The sequence below is a fragment of the Geotrypetes seraphini genome, chromosome 4 (assembly GCF_902459505.1).
Source record: "Geotrypetes seraphini chromosome 4, aGeoSer1.1, whole genome shotgun sequence".
NCBI lineage: Eukaryota > Metazoa > Chordata > Amphibia > Gymnophiona > Dermophiidae > Geotrypetes > Geotrypetes seraphini.
The window spans coordinates 64,009,138-64,034,638 of NC_047087.1; the positions used below are offsets into that span (position 1 = coordinate 64,009,138).

A 25,501-nucleotide genomic window follows, 5' to 3' on the forward strand; every position below is an offset into this window, starting at 1 on the left:
ACAAATGCAAGGTCATGCACCTGGGCAACAATAATCCGTGCAGAACGTACACATTAAATGGTGAAACCTTAGCAAGGACTACAGCAGAACGGGATTTGGGGGTGATCATCAGTGAAGACATGAAAACAGCCAATCAAGTGGAGAACGCCTCATCCAGGGCTAGGCAAATGCTGGGTTGTATCCGGAGAAGCTTTGTTAGTCGGAAGCCCGACGTCCTAATGCCCTTGTACAAAACCATGGTGAGGCCTCATCTGGAGTACTGCGTACAATTCTGGAGGCCACATTACCGTAAAGATGTGCTGAGAGTCGAGTCGGTACAGCGAATGGCCACCAGGATGGTCTCGGGGCTTAAAGATCTATCATACGAAGAAAGGCTGAAAGAATTGCAGCTATACTCTCTCGAAGAACGTAGGGAGAGAGGAGACATGATTGAGACGTTTAAGTATGTCACTGGTCGTATCGAGGTAGAAGATGATATTTTCCTTCTTAGGGGACCCTCCACCACAAGAGGACACCCGCTGAAAATAAAGGGTGGGAAGTTTCATGGCGACACCAGGAAATATTTCTTCACCGAGAGAGTGGTTGACAGCTGGAATAAGCTCCCAGTGCAAGTGATAGAGGCCAGCAGTGTGCCGGATTTCAAGAACAGATGGGATGCTCATGTCAGATCTCTACGAGGGAAAGGTCATCAGAGAGCGATTAAATAGGGGGGTGGGTCAGTGGTGTGGGCAGACTCGATGGGCCTCGGCCTTTTTCTGCCGTCACTTTCTATGTTTCTATGTATTGTCCCCGCAGTCAAGCAGATACTAACCAAAGGAACAAATTCCCAGATTTACAAATCAGGCCATCTGCTAGTCATCAGGCAAACCAGATGAGCACTTTCCCACCAATATTCCCAATGTAGCTAAGTGACCTAACACAACGTTGTATAGGGCCATGGTGAGACCTCATCTGGAGTACTGTGTGCAATTCTGGAGGCCACATTAAAGTAAAGATGTGCACAGAATTGAATCGGTTCAGCGGACGGCCACCAGGATGATCTCGGGGCTCAAGGGTCTCTCGTACGAAAAGAAACTGAACAAATTGCAGCTCTACACTCTCGAGGAACGTAGGGAGAGGGGAGACATGATCGAAACATTTAAGTACCTCACGGGACGTGTCGAAGTGGAAGATGATATTTTCTTTCTCAAGGGACCCTCGGCCACAAGAGGGCACCCGCTCAAACTCAGGGGCGGAAAATTTAATGGCGACACCAGAAAGTATTTCTTCACAGAAAGAGTGGTTGATCATTGGAACAAGCTTCAAGTGCAGGTGATCGAGGCAGACAACATACCAGACTTTAAGAATAAATGGGATACCCAGGTGTGATCCCTACGAGGGTCAAGATAAGGAAATTGGGTCATTAGGGCATAGACCTTTTTTGCCGTCATCTTCTATGTTTCTATGTAACATGGTCTACTTGGGAGAAACATTGACTGCATGGGTTAAAGACTGGCTCAGAGGTAGACTTCAGAGGGTGGTGGTAAATGGTACTCTCTCCGAAACGTCGGAAGTGATCAGTGGACTGCCGCAGGGCTCGGTCTTGGGTCCGATCCTATTTAATATCTTCGTAAGGGACCTGGCTCAGGGGCTTCGAGGTAAAATTATATTATTTGCCGATGACGCTAAACTATGCAACATAGTAGGCAAAAGCACAGTGCCCGACAGTATGGCACAGGACCTACTCTTACTGGAACATTGGTCCACAACTTGGCAACTAAGTTTTAATGACAAAAAGTGTAAGGTCATGCACCTTGGCAGCAGAAATCCATGCAGAACCTATACCCTAAATGGTGAGACCTTAGCAAGAACTACAGCAGAATGGGACTTAGGAGTGATCATTAGTGAAGATATGAATACTGCCAATCAAGTGGAGAAAGCTTCATCCAAGGCTAGATAAATGATGGGTTGTATCCGAAGAAGTTTCGTCAGCCGGAAGCCCAAAGTTATAATGCTGTTGTACAGATCCATGGCAAGACCTCATCTGGAATATTGTGTACAATTCTGGAGGCCACATTATCAAAAAGATGTGCTGAGAGTTGAGTCGGTTCAGCGAATGGCCACCAGGATGGTCTCAGGACTCAAGGATCTCCCGTATGAGGAATGACTAGGTGAGTTACAGCTATACTCACTCGAGGAACGCAGAGAGAGGGGAGACATGATTGAGACATTCAAATATGTCACAGGCCATATTGAGGTAGAAGAAGATCTCTTTTTCCTTAAAGGACCTACGGCAACAAGAGGGCACCTGTTGAAAGTCAGGGGTGGGAGATTTCATAGCGACACCAGGAAGTATTTTTTCACCGAAAGGGTGGTTAATCATTGGAATGATCTTCCACTGCAGGTAATTGAGGCCAGCAGCGTGCTAGATTTTAAGAAAAAATGGGATAAGCATGTGGGATCACTTCAAGGAAGAACTTAGGGGGGAGGGTCATTAGAGTGGGCAGACTTGATGGGCCGTGGCCCTTTTCTGCCGTCATAGTCTATGTTTCTAGATTACTTTGTTAAAAACACCATGCTTAGGTTAAAAAATTGTTTCCTTTATTTGATTCTTTAAACGAACAGACACAACCAATTCAAGGTTGTGTCCAAAAATTACTTTTCTAACTACTGACCCATGCCAGATCTCCAGGAGGTCTGGCATGGATCAGTAGTTTTCTGGTTTGACATCTTAATTTGAGTGCTTAATGAAAGGCCCAACTATGGCCACACTATGCTTGAAGGAAAAGGCCCTCTACTATAGACATTGATTTGAAACTCAGTTCTAGCTTCCCAAATCCATATCCCAAAAGTTTGGGCAAACAGCAAGATAGCTGGGCAACTTGAATATTGATGTTAATTTAATTTAAAATTCAAAATTTCCAAAGATCAGAGAAGATGATTCAAATACCAAACACTGTTCTTCAAAACATGCTGTGTCTAATTCCCTCTGAATTTTAAAATCTACATATAGAAATGGGGATTAAAAAAAAAAAAAAAAAAATCACAACTACTGCAGTGCCAAACAATTTGGTGGATTACAAAGAATTAAGGGCTCCTTTTTCTAGCCCACGCAGGAAATTACCACGTGCTACACGGCTAGAATTAACACCAGCTCAATGCTGGCATTAAAGTCTAACGCACGCGGCAATGTAGCACGCACTATTCCGCACGTTAAAGCCCTAACGCAGCTTAGTAAAAGGAGCCCTAAATGTTTTAAGCACTCAGGTGAAATTTCAGAGTTAAAACTTGGTCCTGAAACAGTCCCACATTCTTTATCAATAAATTTCCAAATGTGTATAATTTGATCTAGGATTGCAGTTGTTTGTCTGGAACATCTTGATGCAAGTCATTCTCACTGATGCAGACAGTCACAATATTTGTGGCTCATCAGCAAACCATGGTGCAATCTTCTCTTGCCTAGTTTACTACCGATCTTGCTAGATCCAACTTTTTAAAGAGCACACCCATATTTGCTTTTCACTTAGCTATTTGAACATCCATGAATATGATTCTAGAAATATTAAATAGATAGTTTAGCCCTTGGGCAAGCTTCATGTCAATGTGAAAGGCTGCCTCACTGTATTAAAATAAGCATGATGCAAAATATTAAAAAGGTTAAAATAAGTATGGTGCAAAATATTAAAAAGAAATAACCAAAGGACTTGACTTTATACCATACATTAAAAATACACCCCAAACAAAGTTGCCACTCCAAAAAAATAAACACTACTTATGTCTTCTGGCTCGACACAAATCTCCATTAAAGACAGTTACCTGCTGCCTGGTAGGTTTTAAAACAAGTTAAAAAGGGAGTAGGCCAGAAATGACGTCCCATCTTCCTAACGATCTGCTGTTGAGATGGGTAGAGAAGTAGGCTGGAAAGACCTTAGCCACTTCAGAAATGACTCCTCCTGCATGCAACAAGCAACCCCATGAGCCCCTGGGATCATTAAGCTGTGATGCACCAGCCCACATCACACTAGATACGCCTTTGGTTTGATCGCTAAGATCCCAAGAAGAGAGATGACTGACTACCACCTGGTCTATTCTCTCATGACAAACAGCCTGCAAACGTTCTTATTCATATTTCATACCAAGATTATGGCACAGTGTGTGTGGCAGTGTGTGGCACAGTGGATGGAGCTACGGCCTCAGCACCCTGGGGTTGTGGGTTCAAACCCCACCGCTGCTCCTTGTGACCCTGGGCAAGTCACTTAATCCTCCATAACCCCAGGTACGTTAGATAGATTGTGAGCCCGCTGGGACAGATAGGGAAAATGCTTGAGTACCTGATTGTAGAACCGCTTAGATAACCTTGATAGGCGGTATATAAAAACTAATAAACTTGAAAAACTTGAAACTTGAAAACATCATCCCCCCATTCATTAGATCGCTAGGCAGACTATGGAACTTCAGGAAGGCTGTGAAAACCTTCCTCTTTATTAACCCAGCGCCTTAGTAACCAGCGCCTCAGTGACCCAGTACTTCCACTATCTGAATGATGAAACTCAAATGCAACTCCTAGTATAACTTAATGGGCTTCCTACCGTTACTCAAATGCCATTCCCAGTACAACTTAAAAAGCTACCTAACTTAATGGCCACTCTTAGTATAACTTAAATGTGCTACCCACGGTAATGCAGATGCTATACTATCAACCATGTTTAGGCCTATAATGCAGAAGCTGTACCATCATGCTGTACTAAATGCTGCATTATCAACTATGCTATGTCTGTCAAGACTGCATTATCACTTTTGTCATGTCTTGTCCCGTCTATATTGGGAATGTACTCTTGTATCCTGTTCTGGGCTCCTTTGGGAGGACGGGCTAAATAAATAAATGATCAATACTGTCTGATGTTGCCTTGATCCTAGCCTCCCCTGTTCCCATTTCTATTCCTTGTTCCCCTATCTGAATTAATTTTTTCTTTCCTATCATTCAATGGCATTCTTTTCCTTATAATTTATCTTTTTATCTTATGTAAACTGCTTTGTCCTACCAAATTAAAGCAGTATATCAAGTAAGAATAAACAAACAATGGTGTGCACTTCTGAGTGGATTCAGATTATCGTCTGCTATAGGAAGTGTCAAAATAAACTTGTGGCACCCATAACACTGACACCAGGGAAGTAGTTCTGGACTGATTTGGTAAGGTTGCAAAGGAAGGTGGGTTTAAGGAAAAAAAAAAAAAAAGATAACTAAAGCAGTTTTGTCTTAACCATTTCTATTGACAGTGGGATGTCCAGTTGGCAAGTCAGAAAATTGAGATTTGGGACTGGATGCCTGATGTAGAGAGATCGATCTAGGAATCAGCATAAAAGGTGGCACAAGCCTGAAGATATACCAATAGTGATGAAAGACAGTCACGGCAGTGAAGTTGAACAGTATATTTGAGTACTTTGCTTTCTCCTCTCTCTCACATAGTAATTACTCACAAATCTATAGCTGATGGCCATCAGAAGCATATTAGGCCTACACTTAGAGACCAAAACCTCAATACATATAATCCCTGTTATAATATCCAACCTCAAAAGACTACGATGTCTAATAAATTGTATTAACAAGGCATCACAAAACAGAGAAGTAAATTACCACATATACTAGGAAACCTTATTATAACAGTAGCACACACAGAACTCTGAAACCCATCAAGTACGAAAGATCTGATCATCAGCCAACACCGCTACCAATATCCTGCTGCTATGCAAACATGAGATCAGTATGTAACAAAACCACCCTAATACATGCTAGTGGAATCTGAACTAAAGGAGGAGGTATAGCTATAATATACAAAAACTTATTGGAAATAGAGAAAGTTAAATCTCTCTCTATATGACCCAGACATAGAAATACTACTATGTCAACTAAAATATGGCCCTGAACCCAGATGAGTTGGACCATCCTCGGGGAGGGGGGTTGCCACAAGTGAGAATGAATGAAAAATATAACAGGTTAGAAAATAAATATGAGCGAGATGGGTTATTTTATAGTGTATGAGGGAGGTGCGGATTAATGTTTGTTTTATTTACACGATTAGAATTTAGGTAAAAGGTTTTTCCTCCTGATGAAGCCAATTAGCAAAACCCAGATTTGAGTTGAGGGAAGCTGTGAATTGTGGATCATTATATATGTATTTAATCATTATGGTGCACTTTAAAAAAAAAAGAAATGAAAAGTTTGACATGGTAAAAGGATTTGATATGTACTGAATACAAATACTATTTATCACCATCTAAAAGATATATTTGTTGTACTGGTGGTGCTACAGGAACAAAAGAGCTTCAATGATGGTTCCCAATTTCTCTTGTTATACAATCTATGAGTTTTTAAGGCATCAAGCACTCTTTTCACCATATTGTGTAGTTTATAATATATATATTCATATTGGTGGTAATAGAATCAGACCTGAGTATTTATAAGCTGATATATGGCAGGACTTAGTGATTTTCCTTACAAAGAAAATTTGAGAACTAAAATATGACCTTGCATAACAGCCTATAGACCTTATACTCAGACTCCCTGGTCCCTGGCCCAAATGTGCTCCAAAGTTATATGAATTCATATCCAATGCTGCACTATCACACATCTCTCTGGTGATACTAGGTGACTTCAACTTACTACTGGAAAACAATTTAGATGAAAGAGGTATACTATCTTAGGCAATTCCTCAATAACGTTTTTCCACATAACAAATACGACTCATGAAAGAGGCCACACGCTGGATATGGTTACAGCAAATGGATCTAACCTGCTATCATTTTATCGAAAAGACACCTTCAATCTGATCAGCTCACTACTTATGCAGCTTCACTCTAAACTGCAAACCCTCCCACCCTAACCTATGACCAAAAGGAGCTACAATCAAAACTCGAGGAAAGATCGATACCCAACTATTTTGGGGAAAAAATTAAGATCACCACTACCAACACCAAAGCACAATTCCAACCTAAAAGCAAACAGAATGGCTGAAATCCATTGAAGACCACAGATTCCATAGCCCCATTAAATGAAAGGAAAATAATCCTTGGTTTACCTCAGAACTGAACAAAAAGAAGAAGAAAAAAAAAAAAAGAAAAGCAAAACTTAGAACGGGCCTGGAGAAGGTCAGGGAATCAATAGATCAAATGGAGAAAAGCATACTCACAATACAACCTTCAAATCAAACAGTACAAACAAATAATACTTCCGAAATGACAGTTTTGTATGTAATCAGAAAAGTTTCCTTAGATCTGGTTTGTCTACTGACTGCTCCCCTTCAAACCCCTCAAACATGAACTCCCTACCATCCAGCACACTAGCGCAGTATTTCTCAACCAAAATTGAAACAATATTTAAAATATATTTGAGCAATGATATAAACAATGCAAAACAATGCAATCAAATGATACCACTGATAAGAACAACTTAGTCAACATTCCAACAGACAGAACATGATCAACCTTCAACACAATTATAACTAAAGAAGTGAGACCCATCCTAAGCAGATTATCCAGAACAGGCAAACTAGACCTATGCCTACCACATCTATACTACCGACATGCAAGATGTATTCATATGGTTGACCAAGACGATAACTCTACTCTGGCACAAGGATGGTTCTCAGAAGCATTTGGTGAAATACTCACCCCATCCCAAAAGGATCAGACTTAGACCCATCTCAAACTACAAGTTCCAGACCAATTACCAATATACCTTTCATAACTAAAAACTGATGGAATTCATAGTTGCAACCCAACTAAAAGACTACACTATATTATCTTCTGTTGTTACCTTCCTAACATGGGTTCAAAAACACATAGTACAGAGACCTATTTAATAGGCCTGTGATCCAGAGTAAAATCAACATTAAGTAAAGGAAGACAAATCCTACTAGCGCAATTCAACATATCGGCAGCTTTTGACAAGGTAAATAATGATCTTCTATTAAAACAGGTTATTCGAATTAGGAATAACAGGACATGTCCTACAATGGTTCCAAGGATTCTTCACTAAACAGTCAGAGTTCTGAAAGTCAAAATCTACTTGACTACTGGACCCCGCCATGTGGAGTGCCACAAGGATCTCCCATCTCACCTCTACTGTTTACCATTATTCATGACTACTTTAAACTCAATCAAATTTGCTTTGATATACGAATGCTTTGGATTACAGGCATGCTTCTGGAACAAATTAAGCTCGCAAACCAAGGTTTGACTGTACTATGGTTTGGACTACAGATGTATCCGATTTCCTCCGACATCACACTGATGAATGGAGCCAATCTAAATATCAAGAAATCTGCCAAGGTCCTAAGAGTCACCCTAGACAACTCATTGTTATTTGAAAACCATACCAACAAGCTAGCCAAAAGTCAACAGTTAAGAGGATTAGGTCCTATTTTCTCTACCAACACGATAGGATACTCGCTCATTATCTTGTCAAAACTACAGCAATGCACTTCTCTTAGTACTATCAAAGAAACAAACCTTCAACTGATACAAAACACAGCAGTAAGACTCATTCTACAAAATTGAGATTGGACCACATCACACCATTACTACATTGGCTTCTAATTGATAAGCAAATAGAATTTGAGCTCTGCTGCCTAACTTTCAAGATCCTACATGGAGAGTCCCCCAATAGCTTCTCCAGATTCAAAGAACTACTGGGAAAAGTCAGCTGAACATCGCAATACCAACCGCCTGATACTATCCTTTCCATCATGAAGGGAATAAGGTACAAGAGCTATAGAGTAACTCCATTTAGCTATCAAGTTACAAAACCATGGACCTCATTACCCACAGAGATCTAAACTATCTCCACAAACTCTGTTTCATAAATCTCTGAAAACAGGGCTCTTCCAAAAATCCTGGCTATAAACCCGCCCTATCCAAACTTGAACAGATCTAAAAGTGAACCAACTCCCATTGCACTGAACTGACTACTTAGACTAATGATGCATTGTTTCATTTCACATTACACTACTCATATCACATTATTCAGATTGCACTATTTGTGTTACATTATTCATTACTATTGCCACGTTGATAGAGACTGCTGTTACAAAAGATAAAGTGCAATCTATAATAATAAAATGCTAGGCGCGCATGCGCACTCTTGCCGCATGTTCCCCGAGATCTGATCTGTCGGGATGTGCCGGTGAGAGTGTGCATGCGCGCTTACTACACAGCCTACACCTTACCATGTCACAGAGGGAGTGAACGCGGAGTCCTGCCGTCTCCCGAGCCTCAAAACGTAAGTCTCCTCCTTTGCCCACCTCTGGCCTCTGCCCCTCACCATGCTTCAGTCTGTCGCAGACCCCAGAACTTTTAGCGGCTCCTCTCACGAGCCACACCTGCATCGGAGAAGGCTTCCAACGTAGGCGGCGATCGTAAGAGGAGCCGCCACGGCACCTTAAAACTTAAAAATCAACCTTCAGACTCCAGAAAAACTCCTCTGAGGCAATTAGCCATCGAGCTCCACTCCAGCACCAGCGGAAGTTGAGTTTTTCAAAATTGTGAGACCGTGGGAAGGGAAGGGGGGAGGGTGCCAAGGAACTAGATAGCAGGCCTGAACGCGGGAAGGGAAAGGGGGATAGGGTAAACAACGTGCTGTGGCTGCTGCACAGAGAGGGGGGGGAATAAATGCAGTTTTTCACTGTAGATCCAATCAAATTTGTAATTCTGTGCCAAGCCTTGAACTGCTCTGGGGGAAAAAAAACACAAAATAGCTTCTGGGTCTGTTTACTGATGTTTTCATTAGCAGGAGTCGGTTTTGAAAACACCTGGTGTGGTTCATGGAATGGGAATGGGAGGGGGTGCTGCTGGACAGGGAGGAGGTAAAAGTAAGCAAAAAGGGCTGTTAGCACCCGTTAATGTAACGGGCTAAAAAACTAGTTATAAAATATTACAGTATGCATCAAACTATTGTTAAAGTCAAATCAATAGCTCCTGCTGTTGTATATAGACTGATGTTACTGTTACACTGATTATTGCTACTACACTGTTCCTGCTGTAATGTTCATGTCACACTTCTCATATTGTAATGGTCATGTTACATCAATTATTGTTACTGCAATAACCGATACGGTAATGCTCATATTACACTGATCACTGTTTGTAACCTGCTTCAAACTCCACTATGGAAGATTTGGCGGGATATAAGTCCACAAACAATATAACATTCAGAGAAGGGCAGGTAGGCTCCATTTAAGGCTTTAAAACATGGTTTAACAGAAGCACATTTGAAGGTAGCAGAAATAGTTATAGTGAAAAAGTATCAGACTAAAAGGATTTAATGGATGGAAGGGATGGAAGGGATAAAAGCAGAAGATACAGAACTGAAGGTAAATGAACCAAATATTTTGCCTTTCCACTTCCTTAGAATGCAATAGGAGACTAGGATAGTCAAATGAGTTTGAAATATATGAGCCCAAGATAAAGGTTTGGTATACCCTATAGCAGTGTTTCTGATTCCAGAATTTTTTGTATGGAGGCCATTATCAGACTATTGTAAAGATTAAGTATAAATTTTTCTTCCCTGTTTAGTACAAATGAAAAATAGGGCGGGGGAGGGGGGATTTTATTATTGAAGAAAATGATTTTATGAAATATAAAATGAAGGGATAGAGGGGGATAAATTTAATTTGATAAAGATCAATTGTAAAATCTCAAATGAATTATCTATGTTACAATGTTAATATTAATATTGATGTACTTGATGTAAGTTATAAAATGAATAAAGAATTAAAAAAAAAAAAAAGATGAACTGAGATTCCAGAATTTTACTTTATTTTTTAAAATTCCCTTCATAAGTATACACTAAAATAGATGACATGTACATCATGTACACAAGAGTCTGTCAGTGTTATGAGCATTGGTGTGTGCAAGGATATAACTGCCCAGACAAGTGCATTCAAAAACAAGCACATCCATTGCATTGATTAGAAATTCTATCTACTTTAGTTTCACCATTATTACAATTACCCATATATAGCTTAAATAAGTAGCTCTCAAATTTAGTTTTTTTTGTTGGTTTTGCAATTTTATAATTTCAATTATAATGTGCCTCACAAAACATTTGCTCTGTTTAGTGTGCCAGAGCTTAAAAAAGTTTGAGAGACCCCGCCCTACAGGATGGGAAAAGGAAGGAACAATATGTTCAAAACAGAGAACCAACTAGTGCCTAGGAAGATGGGTTGATGGCTGCATGGTATCAAAATAGTTCAGAAAAAAAGAAAAAATGATAATGAGGGTATATATAAAAAGTTAAGAGACAAAATATGCAGCCATCAACACATCAAGGTACACAATCACAAAATATTACACTTCTCCCTCCGTATTCGCTGTGATAGGGGATTAACAAAACCGCAAATACAGAAAAACTGCAAATAACTTTTTCATGTTATTTGCTGTTTTCTATTAAAAACCATCGTAAATATGGGGAAACCGCAAATAACATGGTGGGAGGCCTGGCCTGTTCCTGAAGGAGAGGCAAAACATGGTGAAGAAAGTGTTGGGAATTGGCAATTTTTTCTGTAAATGCTTGGAATCAGCAATTTCTCTATGCAAGCTGATATAATTGTGGGGGGGAACCAGCAAGCTAAAAACTGTGAATAATCAATACCGCGAATACTGAAACCGCGAATACAGAGGGAGAAGTGTATATGATGTTTTAGTGTGGGTCATATTTATTTACACAACTTTTATGGTTTTCCGGCACTATATGTGTTAGATACATTTGGAGTTGTGTATCTGACTTTTGAAGTTTTGAGTCAACCATGAGATATGATTTGAGTCAACAATATATGTTGGCAACCCTCTCACGATATTGTTCATCATGCATTTTGAAGACGTGGCACTGTGGCTTAAAAAGCAGAGAATAGCAAACCTCTCTATGCCTGGAGGGTATGTAGGAAGCAATTTGTTGGTATGTGCAAACAAAGAAAACAGACATTTCATATGTAAGAAGGTATGTAGCAAGCAGATGGCCAAGAAACTGTAAAAGAGTAATGAGGGTGAAAAAGAAAAAATGTGCGAGTCCTTAATGGAACTCAGGTAGTAAAAGTTAAATTAAAATATAGCTGAAATTTACAGAGGCAGAAATATTTTAAACAAGACAAACACACTTTGCCTTTGAACCAAAAGACTTCTTGCCCCCTGCCCCCCTCCCCCCAGTTTCTTTCGTTCCCTCTCATTTCTTTTGCTCTTATAACATTTTTATAATAATGCATTTAGTTAGATTTTAGAATTAAATTAAAGCCTTGCTTATTTTGCTATTTTCTTATATAATTATAAAGGATTGTATTGAGAGCATGCTTGGGGTCCCAGCATGGTTGTCTGTGTGTGTGTGAGTTTGGAGATATGTGCAGCATTCAAACAGGGATTGTGTTATAAAGATGTGTGCTGTTTTCAGAATTTAGAATGGTATGTGTAAAAACAGCTTTACAAAGGCTTCTGATCTTTGCCATACAGACATGATCTTTAGGACTAGATTCACTAAACCCTCCGATCCTGTCCCGACGATCGCAAAACCATCATTCCCCAACACTGACCTGCTTCACCAAACTGCTGCCAATCAAATCCCCTTCCCCACATGTGTCAAAACTCAAGGCCCGAGGGCCAACCAGCCCACCTGGTCATTTTATGCGGCCCGCGGTCCAATGCCCCCGTGTTACCTTGTGGCCAACTCCCTCCTCCTCACAGCCGTGATGTGCACGGAGTTGCATGCAGTGGCTCCTCGCACGTCCCACACCTCATCCTGAAGCATTCCCGCTGACGTTGCAATGTCAGAGAGAAGGCTTCCAGTTCAGGTGCAGGACGCATGAGGAGCCACTGTATGCAGCTTCGTGCACACTACGGCTGTGAGGAGGAGGGAGCCGGCCACAAGATAATACCAGGGGGCATCAGACCGCATAAAATGGCCAGGTTGGAGCCGACCAGAAGGTTAGATATCTGCCAGAGGGAGGTACAGCATAGAGGAAGGGAGACAACAAAGGTAGGGGGAATGATTTTATTTTCAAAGTTAGTGTTTGAATTGTGTCAATTTTGAGCATTTTTATCTGCTGTCTATCTTTTGCACTTCTCAGGGGGTTGTACTGCATGCAGAATCTTGAATCTTATGGTGGTTTTTTAAAAATATATTAGTACTTTTAGTTTTTTGTCCTATATTTGCATATAGGTTATATGTGTTCTGGTAGGAATGAATGTTGAGAAGCATAGTATGCTTTGTGTAGTTTAATTTTGTGATTAACCATTACCATTATGTGTTAATAAGATTATATTATGTGTGTATATATGAAAAATGAATGGAAAAAATGGTGTTATAAATTAGTATTATTATGGGGGTGGGGTCTGGCCCACAACTTAGCCTGTGTTTTGGATTTCGGCCCCTAATGTGATTGAACAGCGATTCTGTAACAAGGCACCCAACACAAAGCCACGTCCATGCCTAACATGCACAGCGCCTATTTTTTTTTTTAATGCCACCTAAATTTTTAGAGGCACCTTGTTACAGAATCACTCTTGATAGGTGCCTAAGTTTCAATTATTGCTGATTAAAAAGCTTAATTGAGCTTGTTATTCAATTTAGATAGGCGCTTATCTAGTTGGGCAACTCCAAAATAGGTGCCTAACATTAGACACCGGTTACGGAATTTGAGCCTTAGTGTTTCATGTTCACATTGGCATCGGTTCAGTTCATTTCTTTTAGCATTCTACGTTCATGTCAGCATCTGTTAAGTTCAATTATATCTAATATAATAAGGCCCCAAGTGCGCATGGGCACTCCTACCTGCGTGCTCCCGTTTTCCGTGCGCTGTAGGGACCTGCAGGTAGGAGTGCGCATGCGCGCGGCAGCACAGAGCACGTTGGCCGTGGCGGCTCTTGCCGTCTGAAGAATGTGAACTGGCCAGGGCGACGTCAGCGGAGGCCGGAACGGACTTTAATTCCTGCCTCTCAGGCTTCTCCTCCTGCTCCGGCTGGGCCCGCGAAAAAAAAACAAAAACCCCCAGAGCTCGCTTCGGGTCCGGCAAGGGCTGCGGGTCATGAATCCTTCCAATTCAAGCAGTGTCTGCAGCACTCTACACATGCTGCTTCAGGGCCTTCTACTGCCCAGCAAATCAGGGCAGTAGAAGGCTCTGAAGCAGTGTGTGTAGAGTGCTGCATACGCTGCTTGAATCTGAAGGTTTGTCGGGACCACGGGAAGGGACTAAGGGAGCCGGCCAGACCGCAGGAAGGGAAAGGGGGGTAGGGGAAACGCTGCTGCTGCACAGGGAAGTGGTGGGAGAGAAATGCTGCTGTATAGGAGGCAGGGAGAGAGACAGATAGATAGAAAAAAAAGAAGAAAGACACAGGGGCAGGGAGAGACACAGAAAGACAGACAAAGGGGGCCAGGGAGAGAGACAGACAGCGGGAGGGAGAGAGAGACAGAAATAAAGACACACAAACATATATTCTAGCACCCATTAATGTAACGGGCTAAAATACTAGTTGTTTTATATTAAGCCACTAATGGTTTTAGCTTGAACTTTGTGTACTTCATCATATATATTTGGAGATCACTTTTGGCTCATACCATTTTTTGTTTTGTTTTTATTACATATTTGTGACTGCTAACAAACGTTTTGTCGATTGAGATCTCTAGCTTTTTAAAATATTACAATTACTATATTCTCAAGGTTGGAATTTGTGATTTTTTTAATGAGATTTCTTTACACATTTGAGTTTTTGTTTCAGACAGTTTCGTATTGAACTTTTGAACTCTACTTTGCTAGTGGTTTAATATTTAGGTGTCTAACATTATCTTGGATGGCATGTCCATTTACTTTGGTACTTCCTTTCACTATTTTCACATACATTTTTTTATATATTGCCTCCACCTTTTAATTAAAATCTTGTTGCTCATTTCTCTTTATGACATTCACTTAACACAATAGTTAACACCACATGTTTACAGCATGGCACAATAATAATTTTCTCCAATTAGAATCATCACTTGCCCACAGGCCTGCACAATAATAATATTTTTTCTAATCATTATACTAATTATTTTTTTAGTTCTCACGTCACCTCTTGACTTTTTCACTCCTCCAGATACACAGGGGCCTTCACCATTCATTCATCACTCTGCACAACTGAGGTTTTTTTTTTTTTTTAGATGTTCATTTCACACACACATTTTTTATAGGACCCCTGAGGAAGGCTGTTAAAAGTCAAAACATGGACCTTATTGGATCCTTTGACTCCTACTGTCACCGTTCAACATTGGCAAAGATTTTAGTTGCATCACCTGCTGGTAGGAGATTCTGGAATTTGCTATTGTACCTATCGGACCATTTTTTGGCTTTGGGTTACATTTGCAGAACCTTAATTCATTCAGTGGCTTTCGACTCCTAGCAAACAAAGTAAAAAAAAACAGAAACCCCACGTAAAATCCAACAAAGAAAAAGTGAGTGGGGAGTGGGATAGAACACGTCAACCTATCACCAACTCCATATTGGCATAGATTTTAGACGTGCTATCTGCCATAAGGATATTTTGGAACTTGCTACTGCATCTATTGGACTGCATTTTGATTTTAGATTACATTTGCAGAACTTCACTTTGGCTTTGAGTTATTTAACTCATTCCAATATCTTCATTTTAATTTTATGACTGCTTAAATAAACTTGGCTCATCCAACCTATTGACTTCACTTTCCTGTGTGTTTTTTGTGGTTTCCCTCATCTATTAAGTGGAGTTCCGAGTTCTCTTTTGTTGTTGCCGTCTTTACCATCTTGGGACTATATTTTTCTTTTCTTTCTATTTACTACACATTTGCTTTCAGATTGTTCAGAAATCGATAGCAGATTTGGAATTGGCAAATAATTGTAAGTAAATAGTGAGGGACTAACAAGGTGATAAATCATTTCATAAATTTGACCATCTAGTCTCATGCCTGTTACAATAATTTTATACACTAAATTACATACACAAAAAAGCTCTCTTATTATTAATAAAATGAGTCAATTTGCTTACCTCCAGCAATTTTTAAAAACTCTTCTCCTGTAGCTTTGTAAACCTAGCAGAGCAGAAAAACATGCATCTCAAACTCAACATCTTAAAAGCACAGAGTTATGTTGGAAGGAATTCTATACAATTGCAGAATTGTGCACAGCTCTCTTCCATGCAGTATTTATATTGCACAGAATGTGGCATAAACACCCAGAAGTGGCGAGATCAGCATTAGTTTACGAAGGCCAGGGAAGGAGGAAGATGGCAACATAAAGCAGATGTTACTGCATTGTTCTGCATGGGCTAGGATGGCAGAGTGGGTAGAAGGGTGGTATTTAAGCCTAGATAGGAGAGGACAAGAGTAAGGGAGAAATCTGGAACCATGAACCTGCAGAGAGAGGGATTCGGTTTAAGGATGGGGATGGGCCAGGGACTATGAGGCACCTTTATAGTACTTCGGAAGAAAATTCTGCACACGCAAAAAATTAAATACTGCAACTGAATAGCTGCTCATTTTCTATACCCTATTTTAAATTAAATTACTTAAAAAAGAAAAAAAAAAAAGGGGTGATTTTTTTTGTTTATGCTCCTTTAACAAATAAAGCAAGTTTAACTAAGAATAAATTTATTAGGGGTGCCTAGTTGAGAGCAATTACAGTACCACCCTAAATAAGCGCTTAAAGAACACAGGCACCTGCAACGTAGACAGGATTTCATCTGTTTATGCTAGTATACACATAAAGTACCAGCACAAGCAATAGAAACCCTGCCTACATTGCAGGCACAGGCATTTCATACCTACTCTTCAGTTGTTTGAAATGTCCACACCTAAACACACAATACATTTCACGTTGCTGGTAGGGGACAGAGTTCATAAGTAAGCACACAGATTAAACAAAGTGCATGCTATGACAATGCACATATTTTTACACTAGCTGGAACTGTATAAACTGTATAAAATCATTTTCATGCCTACACAGCCTAATGACCCCCACTGTGTGCAGAATTATTAAGTTTGCACAGAATTCCCCACACGTCCACTGTACGTGCATAAGCAAACAAATTAAAAAGTCAACAAATACAATGTTTTTCATCTCTAGGAATGCTGCAAAAATTGGTAGCCTACATTTTGGTTGTTAAAGTAACTTTAGTACCCATCTGCCAGACTGCACAAGTAATAATTAAGATTGCAATAAACCTTCATGCCTAATGTAGGTACTTTGGACATAATCTAACAGCAGTGATATTCAATCTTACCTCAATATACCTGCTACCCATATGGTGCTTATGCCTTTCCAACGCCAGGTTTCTCTGCTCAGAATTGACAAACCGCACTAAAGCTTCTCCATTCCTCCTTCCCTGAGCATTCAAACAGAGTGCCACACCACCTCTAAAAGGAGAGAGATAAGTTAAACCACTGATTCTTTTCATTTAGCAATTGCCTCCTCATTCTTATAACATGAGTGTCTAAATGTACAGATCACTTGCATACTCCGGTTACAGAATTCTAGCAGTTATGCATGTGAATATTAGACGTGTGTTTAAGTGCCAGTTATGTGCTAAGCAGGATTCTATAATCTTAGTGTGCAACTTGCCTATCACAGAAATGTGAGGGAGTGCTCATGTGGATAGAGTATGGCCATCTCCCACAATGTTGCACATTATATAAAATAGTGTAAATTATGCAAGCCATAGATATGTCCAAACTGTGATAGCATAAATGCCATCCTGACTCTAGCATTCTTTAATACAACCTAGGCACCCAGATCCTGTTACAGAATTTATACTTGGCACCCAGCATTTCGGTGCACTTTATAAAATTGCTTCCTAGAGTTTGGCATATCTTCCCATTTACTACAGACCTAAAGCTACCAATGGCCAGAAAACAGGGTGAACATATTTTTCCATTTAACCAAATTTGAAAGCACAAGCAAAGGAGCTAGAGTTGAAATCCAGGGTACTATCATTTTGACTATGGCATTAGTTCTCCTGATTTTAACAAACAGGTCTTGTGGCTCATAACGCATTGCAAAGGGTGTCCAATGGAGTCAGTTAAAACTGCAAATGATAGAAGGGAGGTAAGATGGCCACACTGCTAATCTGTGCTAAATTTAAGTCTTAGGTGATGCTTCTCTACCCCCTGTGCTGGCGCGGGCACATATCTGGACAAACTGTCCTGGGTGACAGGATGAAAACATAAGAGGTGTTTTATCATCAGGGAAAATTATCTTAAAAAGATACAAATCCCCTACCCTCATACCTGTTGGATTAAACTCATATGGAATGTGGATCATCTATGTGAAATGTGTTTCTCAGATTAGCCTTGAAATTCAGCAATGTTTTCCAGATATGGAAAATTTTAGCTTTTTAATCCAAACGAGTAGTAGTTCTCATCCTGGCTCTCACAGCAAAGTCTGCTAGTTGGGGTTTCCAAATATTTGCAATATGTACGAGGTCCATTTATGTAAAATGGAAATAGTGCACATTCATTGGAAATATCATGAAAACTCAAATGACCAAGTTAAAAAAACAAAACAAAAATCCCTGATCTAAAATAAGCCACCTAAACTGTTGCGTTTAATCTTTAGCAGATCATAGCATGGGAAGTCTGTAATAGGGACTATATATTATTAGAACTCTAGCATCAATTTCACATATTCATGTAACTTTGGACAGCCTATTAGTAAAATCTCATGTGTTAACATAGGAATCAATATTCAGCTATAAAGATGCTTTGTTGGTAAAACCAAAGGAATTTTTTAAAAAAAACTTATGATTTTAAATTCTGCTTCAAATGAGGTGCTCATAGCAGATTATAATGTTGATAACTGTCATGTCATGTGTTACAATTAACTTTTTTTTGTGGGTTTTTTTTTTTAATTACATAAACATAACCTTCCAAATCAACCCTCCATTCAATACTCTTTAATATCTTGATTTTATGCTATATGTACAACAAATCAGTTTCAGAACTCAAATTATATAGAAAGACTTTGAAAACATCTCCAAAAGGTAGACCCTGCAATGGTAGTTTCCCTTGTGTCACAAAATCTTTTGGAAATAGTATGTTGCATGTGACTATCTGCTACAGACTGTAAGCCTTTTGGGTACATAGTATTTAATAAGAATGTATATATCCCTCTCTCATTTAAGCTGCCATCATGGATAGGCATTCTGACCAAATTCAGATATCCAAAAGCTTCATGCAGTACAGATATGAAAAAACAGAATTAGAGAAAATAGGATAAGACTTAGGGGTCCTTTTATCAAGGTGCGGTAGGGGGGGTTAATGTGCGGAATACCGCGCATTAAACCGCCTGCCGCGCTAGTTGCTAACGCCTCCATTGATGAGGTGTTAGTTTTTTTGCTTGCCGCAGGGGTTAGTGCATGATGAAATGTCAGACACGCTAACCCCCGTAGTGCGCCTTGATAAAAGGAGCTTTACTATTATAGTAAAATACGTAATCATAGTCTTACTTGGCAATGTTGAGCCCCTTAAAAAATCTTGCAATGTCCTGGTCAGAAGACTGCCATGGTAAACCTCTGGCTCGTATTACTGTTTCATTGTCAACTGTTTCAGATCTACTACTGCAGAAAAAAAATTTATACATATCATCCTACTAGCATAAAACATTTAATCATTTTTAGTGCTAGTGACAGAACAAGCATAATAAAAATAACTAAAAATTGGGACTGAAAATCACTCCCCTCTTAGACTTAAAAATGTGGGCATTGTTTTCTGGGATTTTTTTTTGTTTCCAGAAATCTGCATTAAGAACCTTTTGACCTAATTAAAACTGATTTAACTGATCAAATGTTATCCCATAACCACATGTGTGTATACATACATACTTAATTGGATATACAGTGGTACCTTGGTTTACGAGCATAATTTGTTCCATAAGCATGCTCGTAAACCAAAACACTCGTATATCAAAGCAACTTTTCCCATAGGAGTTAGTGTAAACTAGAACAATTTGTTCCACATCCCCAAAAAATTACCATTAGCGACGCCTCCACCGCTGCCTCTGCCACAGACCTATCCACGCGGCTCCTCCAGTTCTCCTCCTTTGCTGCTGTTCGCTGCCTCACTAATGTTCGCTGCCTTTCACTGCAGATGGTGATGGTGCGCCCCGACTCCAGGGTGCTGGCTGTAAGCAAACCGCCGCCGCTACCGAGCCCGACTAGGCACCTTTGGCCCTGCCACTCCCAGATGCTGCCCCCCGCCCCCTGGATGCCACTACCCCCTCTGCCGGGACTCTCAGGTGCTGGCTCACCCCGACTCCCATGCTCCACCCAAGGCCACCGGCGCTGCTATCACCTCCTCCCCGACTGGCCCTGTCCTTACCCCTGCGCCACCGGTGATAGAAAGTGCCTGCCTCCGGTCTGCTGCTGAGCCTTGAGCATCTGCGCATGCTCAGGCCTTCTGGATCTCACCCTCTTCAAGATTCTCATGAGATCTCGAGTCTCATGAGAATCTCAGTGAGGGTGAGATCCAGAAGGCCTTGAACATGAGCAGATGCTCAAGGCTCAGCAGCAGACTGGCGGCAGGCCATTTCTAACTCCAGCGGCACACGGGTAAGGACAGGGTCTGTCAGTAGATGGGGAGGAGACGATCGTGAAGGGAGGGAGCAGTGCCGGTGGCCTCGGGGGGAGCAATACTGCTGGTTCCCGCGGTCGGGTTGGGTGGGGGCTCGCAAATCGAGTCAATGCTCGGTTTGCAAATTACTGTTTGCTAAAGTGTTTTGCTCGTCTTGCAAAACACTCGCAAACCGCATTACTCGTAAACCAAGGTTTGACTACTTACATACATACATAACATTACATTACATTAGTGACTTCTATTCCGCCTCTACCTTGCAGTTCTAGGTGGATTACAAAAGAAGCTAACTGGACATTTCCAGGAAAATTACAATTTTGGATTTAGGATTACAAAAAATATAACTGGACATTTCCAGGAGGATTACAATTTAGGGAGATGTTTACATGGTTGAGACATTGAAGAGAAAAATTGCAAGAGTGGAAGAGACTTTGAGGGGGAATTTACAATGGAGGGGAAGGACAAGGGGAAGAGTTAAGATATCTGGATAAATTTTTTGAATAGCAGGGTTTTGATTTCTTTTCGAAAAGATTTGAAGTCGCTCGTTGTCAACAAGTTGGAGATGGAGTGGTCAAGTTTCGTTGCTTGCGTCGCTAGTAGGGTGTCAAACATCTTCTTGAGCCGAGTGCCTTTGAATGGGGGATAGGTAAATGGGGTCCGAGATCTCCTTTGTCTAGTAGTAAGGTTCCGATTGAGACGGTTGTTTAAGTGGGGGCAGTGCCATTTATGGCTTTGAATAGTAGACAGTATAATTTGAATTGAATTCGTGCTTGTATAGGTAACCAATGTGAGTCTAGGTAGGCAGTGGTGATGTGGTCAAATTTACTTAGCGAGTAGATCAATCTGAGAGCTTAATCTGAGAGCGTCCCTGATGATGATCTATATATATATATCAAATCATGACATCATCAGGGACGCAGCAGAGGAAATTAGGCCAGTAAAAGACCCGAAGCAGCATGTTTACTGTGCCTGGCACACTGCTGGAGCTGCGAGGTTTGTCGGCCGTGTAGCGGTGGGAGGGTCGGCTGAGAGGGTCAATGGGGGTTTCTGGTGTGCCGGGTAGGGTCGGCGGGGGGAGGGGGGGAGTCGCAGCATGTTACCTGGCCGGTCCTTAGACGCGCATATGTGCACTTTTACCGCCACAGCCTGACAGATCAAGACTCAGGGAACACGGGGGTAAGAGTGCGCATGCGCGCTTAACATTTTATTTTATATATACATACACATATATATATACATACATATACATACACACACACACACACACACACACACACACATACACACACACACACACACACACACACACACACACACACACACACACACACACACATACATACACACACATACACACACATACACACACACATACACATACACATACACACACATACATACACATACATACACACACATACACACACATACACATACATACACATACATACACATACACACACACACATACACACACACACATACACACACACATACACACACACACACACACACATACATACATACACACACACACATACACACATACATACACACATACATACATACATACACACACACACACACACACATACATACACACATACACACATATATATATATATATAAAATAAAATGCTAACCGCGCATGTATGTATATATACATACACATGTATATACACACACACACACACACATATATACATACATACACATACACACATACTTAATTGGAAACAAAAAAAGGATGGGAAACAAGATACAGCCCAGTTTCTAATTTACCATTTTTGAAAACAATTCTAGAATATTTTTGCAAGTATGCAAATGATTAGTCTGCCTGCTCTCATACTATCCTCATTTTATTTTTCAGCCTTTTTTTGTTAAAAGAAATGTTAATATCTGTTGTTGAAGGGATACTGTACATACGTACCAGGGACCAGTTTCATATTTGTATTTTACAGTTTCAGGACCAATAAAACTGTGATCTGCAAGAGAAACATCAAAGTTAACCATTTGATAGCACTTCTTGATCTGGACATTTATCTAAAAATATAGTGTATATCTATTTTCCTGCCCCATTCAAGCTTCATCTCAGTTTTAACTATGGGTGTATCACAGCTCTGCATTTTAAATTAATTTGAAAGTTATTACTGAAGTTCTCAAATGCTCCTCTACTCATCATCCACCGGCAACTGCTGTGGAAACAATATAGAGCCCACTGAATTCAAAAACTTGTATTTCAGTACTAGACTATTCAGTTTACTATTTCATATGTTGGGCAATAGTTTCTAGAAGTTAACTGAAGCTAAATTTTAAGAGAGCAGTAAAAAAAAAAAAAAAAAAAAGTTTCAGATGAGTAAAAAATGCCTGAGATGTGAAACCATGCTTACTTACTATATGGTTCTTCAAGGAGACTTAGAACAATGGTTACCATAGTGCTCACTTCACACACTCCAAAGTCATTATCGGAGTCATCCATTGTAATGGCTAAACCTAAATATCCAGTAAAGGAATTTTTATAGACATTTAATGGCTTATCAAATGAAGATAGATAGAGACCTCTTTTTGCATCTATTAATCAGTTTGATTATTTATTGCATTGGAAGCAGTATACTATGACACACTACACTTTATTAGTCATATTTGATCTTCCAAAATTGTAGCTTAAATTAAAAATAGAAAAATGCTGAAATAGATAAAAAATTAAAATTAAAAATGTACAATTGAAGTGTGCACATATAGAATTAGGGAAAAAAGAGTTAGAGGTCAAAAGGAGAGGTCAAAAGGAGAGGCCAAAAGGGCAATTCTATAAACTAGGCAATACATATGCAATGAGCATATAAATGTCAAGCTTTTAGAATACTAACATAAACTTGCATAGGCGCACACTAGGGTGGTCCAGAATATTAATTAACACATTTTGTTTGTCCACAAGGCTAATTTTATTCCTTTATAAAAATAAAAAGGAACACACAAATTTCTTGCTTAAAACAAAGTTTAGGTGTCGCCCCATCTCACTTTTTTTTTTTAAACTACCACTAAGCTTAACAGTATATTGTAATTCTTGTGCACGCGACAAATCAACAGTGTGACATAAGAGCCACCTTTGATGTAGAAGGAAACTTCTTTCGGTGGCTGGCTGCTAGTCGAAGAATAAATTGCTTCTGTTCTTTATCTTTTGTCAAAGTATCATATTTTTCAATGAGGCTTATCCCTCATTCTGCTACATCATTAACAGTCAGTCAGTTTGGATGCCCGATTCCAAAGTTTCTTGAAAACTAGATTGTCAATCCACTTTGTGGGATGTTTCTTCAGGAATATTTTCTTCTTTTTTTTTATCCTTCAGTCAAGCAAACAAAAAATGACTGTTCTCTGTGTTACAAGACTTTCAAAAGGTCACAGGTTCCATTTAATCTGTATGAATGAGACATCATGGAATGTCTAGCAATGGTGGATGCTGTAAGTTTTGCACCATTCATAGCGTTGTTACTGGTATAATTTTGTCATTAAAAAAAGCAAGGGCTTCTAGGTGCTCAGACAGAATCCACAGATGTCTGGAAATGACTGAGCACCTTATTTCCAACAGTTTTATTTGGATATGTGTTAAGAATAGACAGCAATTCAACATCATTGTATGGAGCCTTAATTTCCATTGGTGCTTTATTCTTCTGTCGAACGTATACAAGACTGACAAACATCTGAAACTGTGCTCTGAAAAGGAATAACTTCAGTGTGTAAATCCCAGCTGACAGACTGACTTCCCAAGGAACCAATTTTTAGGTGCAGATCGCAAACTAGATGACACCATACAAACTAATTATGCGCAATCACCTACATAAACAACACACAAGCAAATAGTGCATGCTGGAATGACCTCTAAATATTGTCCATCAAGCTGAAATTTGACACGAGTAAGACATACCAAGTGGACAAAAATAAGCTTTGTGGAAACAAGATTGATTTTATTTTTTTTGCATACTATCATGGGCCACCCTAGTACACACGTGTATACTGTATAACAAGTCTCACTAGCAGCTGCCACGTGGCAACAGCCCCGAAGACCTTTAAATCTCTATGGGTTTCGGGGCCGTTAGCACAGCGCAGCCGCTAGCGTAGCTTTGTAAAAAGATGCTGTAAGTGCCCCAAGGCTTGGAAAGTGAAAATGAAATCTGACAGGACTTGTATGTGCATTTCCACCTGGATACAAGCAGGTGAGCAAAGTATTTTCTTGATAGACTCTGTGGGACAGCAATAGGCTAATTGAGTAAGTTTCAGGAGTCATTTATACCATTTACTTGAAAGAAAAAATCACTGATAATTAAATTTAGGTTTGCAGAATTCAAAAGAGCATATAGTTCCACAAAAAGGATACACTCTGCCATAGATTTGATGGACAGATCCTTCACGGAGGCTGAATTTGGACAACATTCATGAAACTCCTTTTGTAGATCATAAAAGGAGTATAAGCAGTCAGGCAGAAGGAAATTCTGTTTAAGTACAACGCGTAACAAGTTAACCACTTATAAGAAACAGAATTTCAGTTTAATAATAATAATAATTTATTTTTGTATACCACTATACCAAAAAGGTTCAAAGCAGTTCACAACAAAAATAAATACATACAATGTAGATAAAATAGCATAAAATAAAACAGACTAGTAAAATTGAAATACATCAATTAGGAAACATGGATGAATAGAACAGGAACACAATTAAGATATGAACCTGTCAAACAGGCATGTCTTAAGCAATTTTCTAAAATCAGAATAGGAAGTAGCCTCTAACATTGATTAAGATGTAACATGTACCCCTATAATTTTACAGTAACCACTATCCATGTTCTGTTTTCCGTTCTCCTTGAATCATGGAGGAGTTCTTACACAACCTACTACCCCTGTAGTACCTTCA

At 39.8% G+C, this 25,501-nt stretch overlaps 1 protein-coding gene across 4 annotated transcripts in view; it reads right to left on the bottom strand.

The window, feature by feature from the left end:
- ESRP2 (epithelial splicing regulatory protein 2) overlaps window positions 1-25,501 on the bottom strand; it is a 162,131-nt gene that overhangs the window by 74,011 nt on the left and 62,619 nt on the right. For all 4 annotated transcript variants that reach the window (XM_033942393.1, XM_033942392.1, XM_033942395.1 and 1 more), the window contains exons 5-10: window positions 24,966-25,080; window positions 22,988-23,086; window positions 22,524-22,578; window positions 19,471-19,581; window positions 17,251-17,383; window positions 16,018-16,060 (exon numbers count right to left, since the gene is read on the bottom strand). In XM_033942393.1, the coding sequence (XP_033798284.1) occupies window positions 16,018-16,060; window positions 17,251-17,383; window positions 19,471-19,581; window positions 22,524-22,578; window positions 22,988-23,086; window positions 24,966-25,080 (556 nt within the window). The remainder of the gene's footprint in view (window positions 1-16,017; window positions 16,061-17,250; window positions 17,384-19,470; window positions 19,582-22,523; window positions 22,579-22,987; window positions 23,087-24,965; window positions 25,081-25,501) is intronic.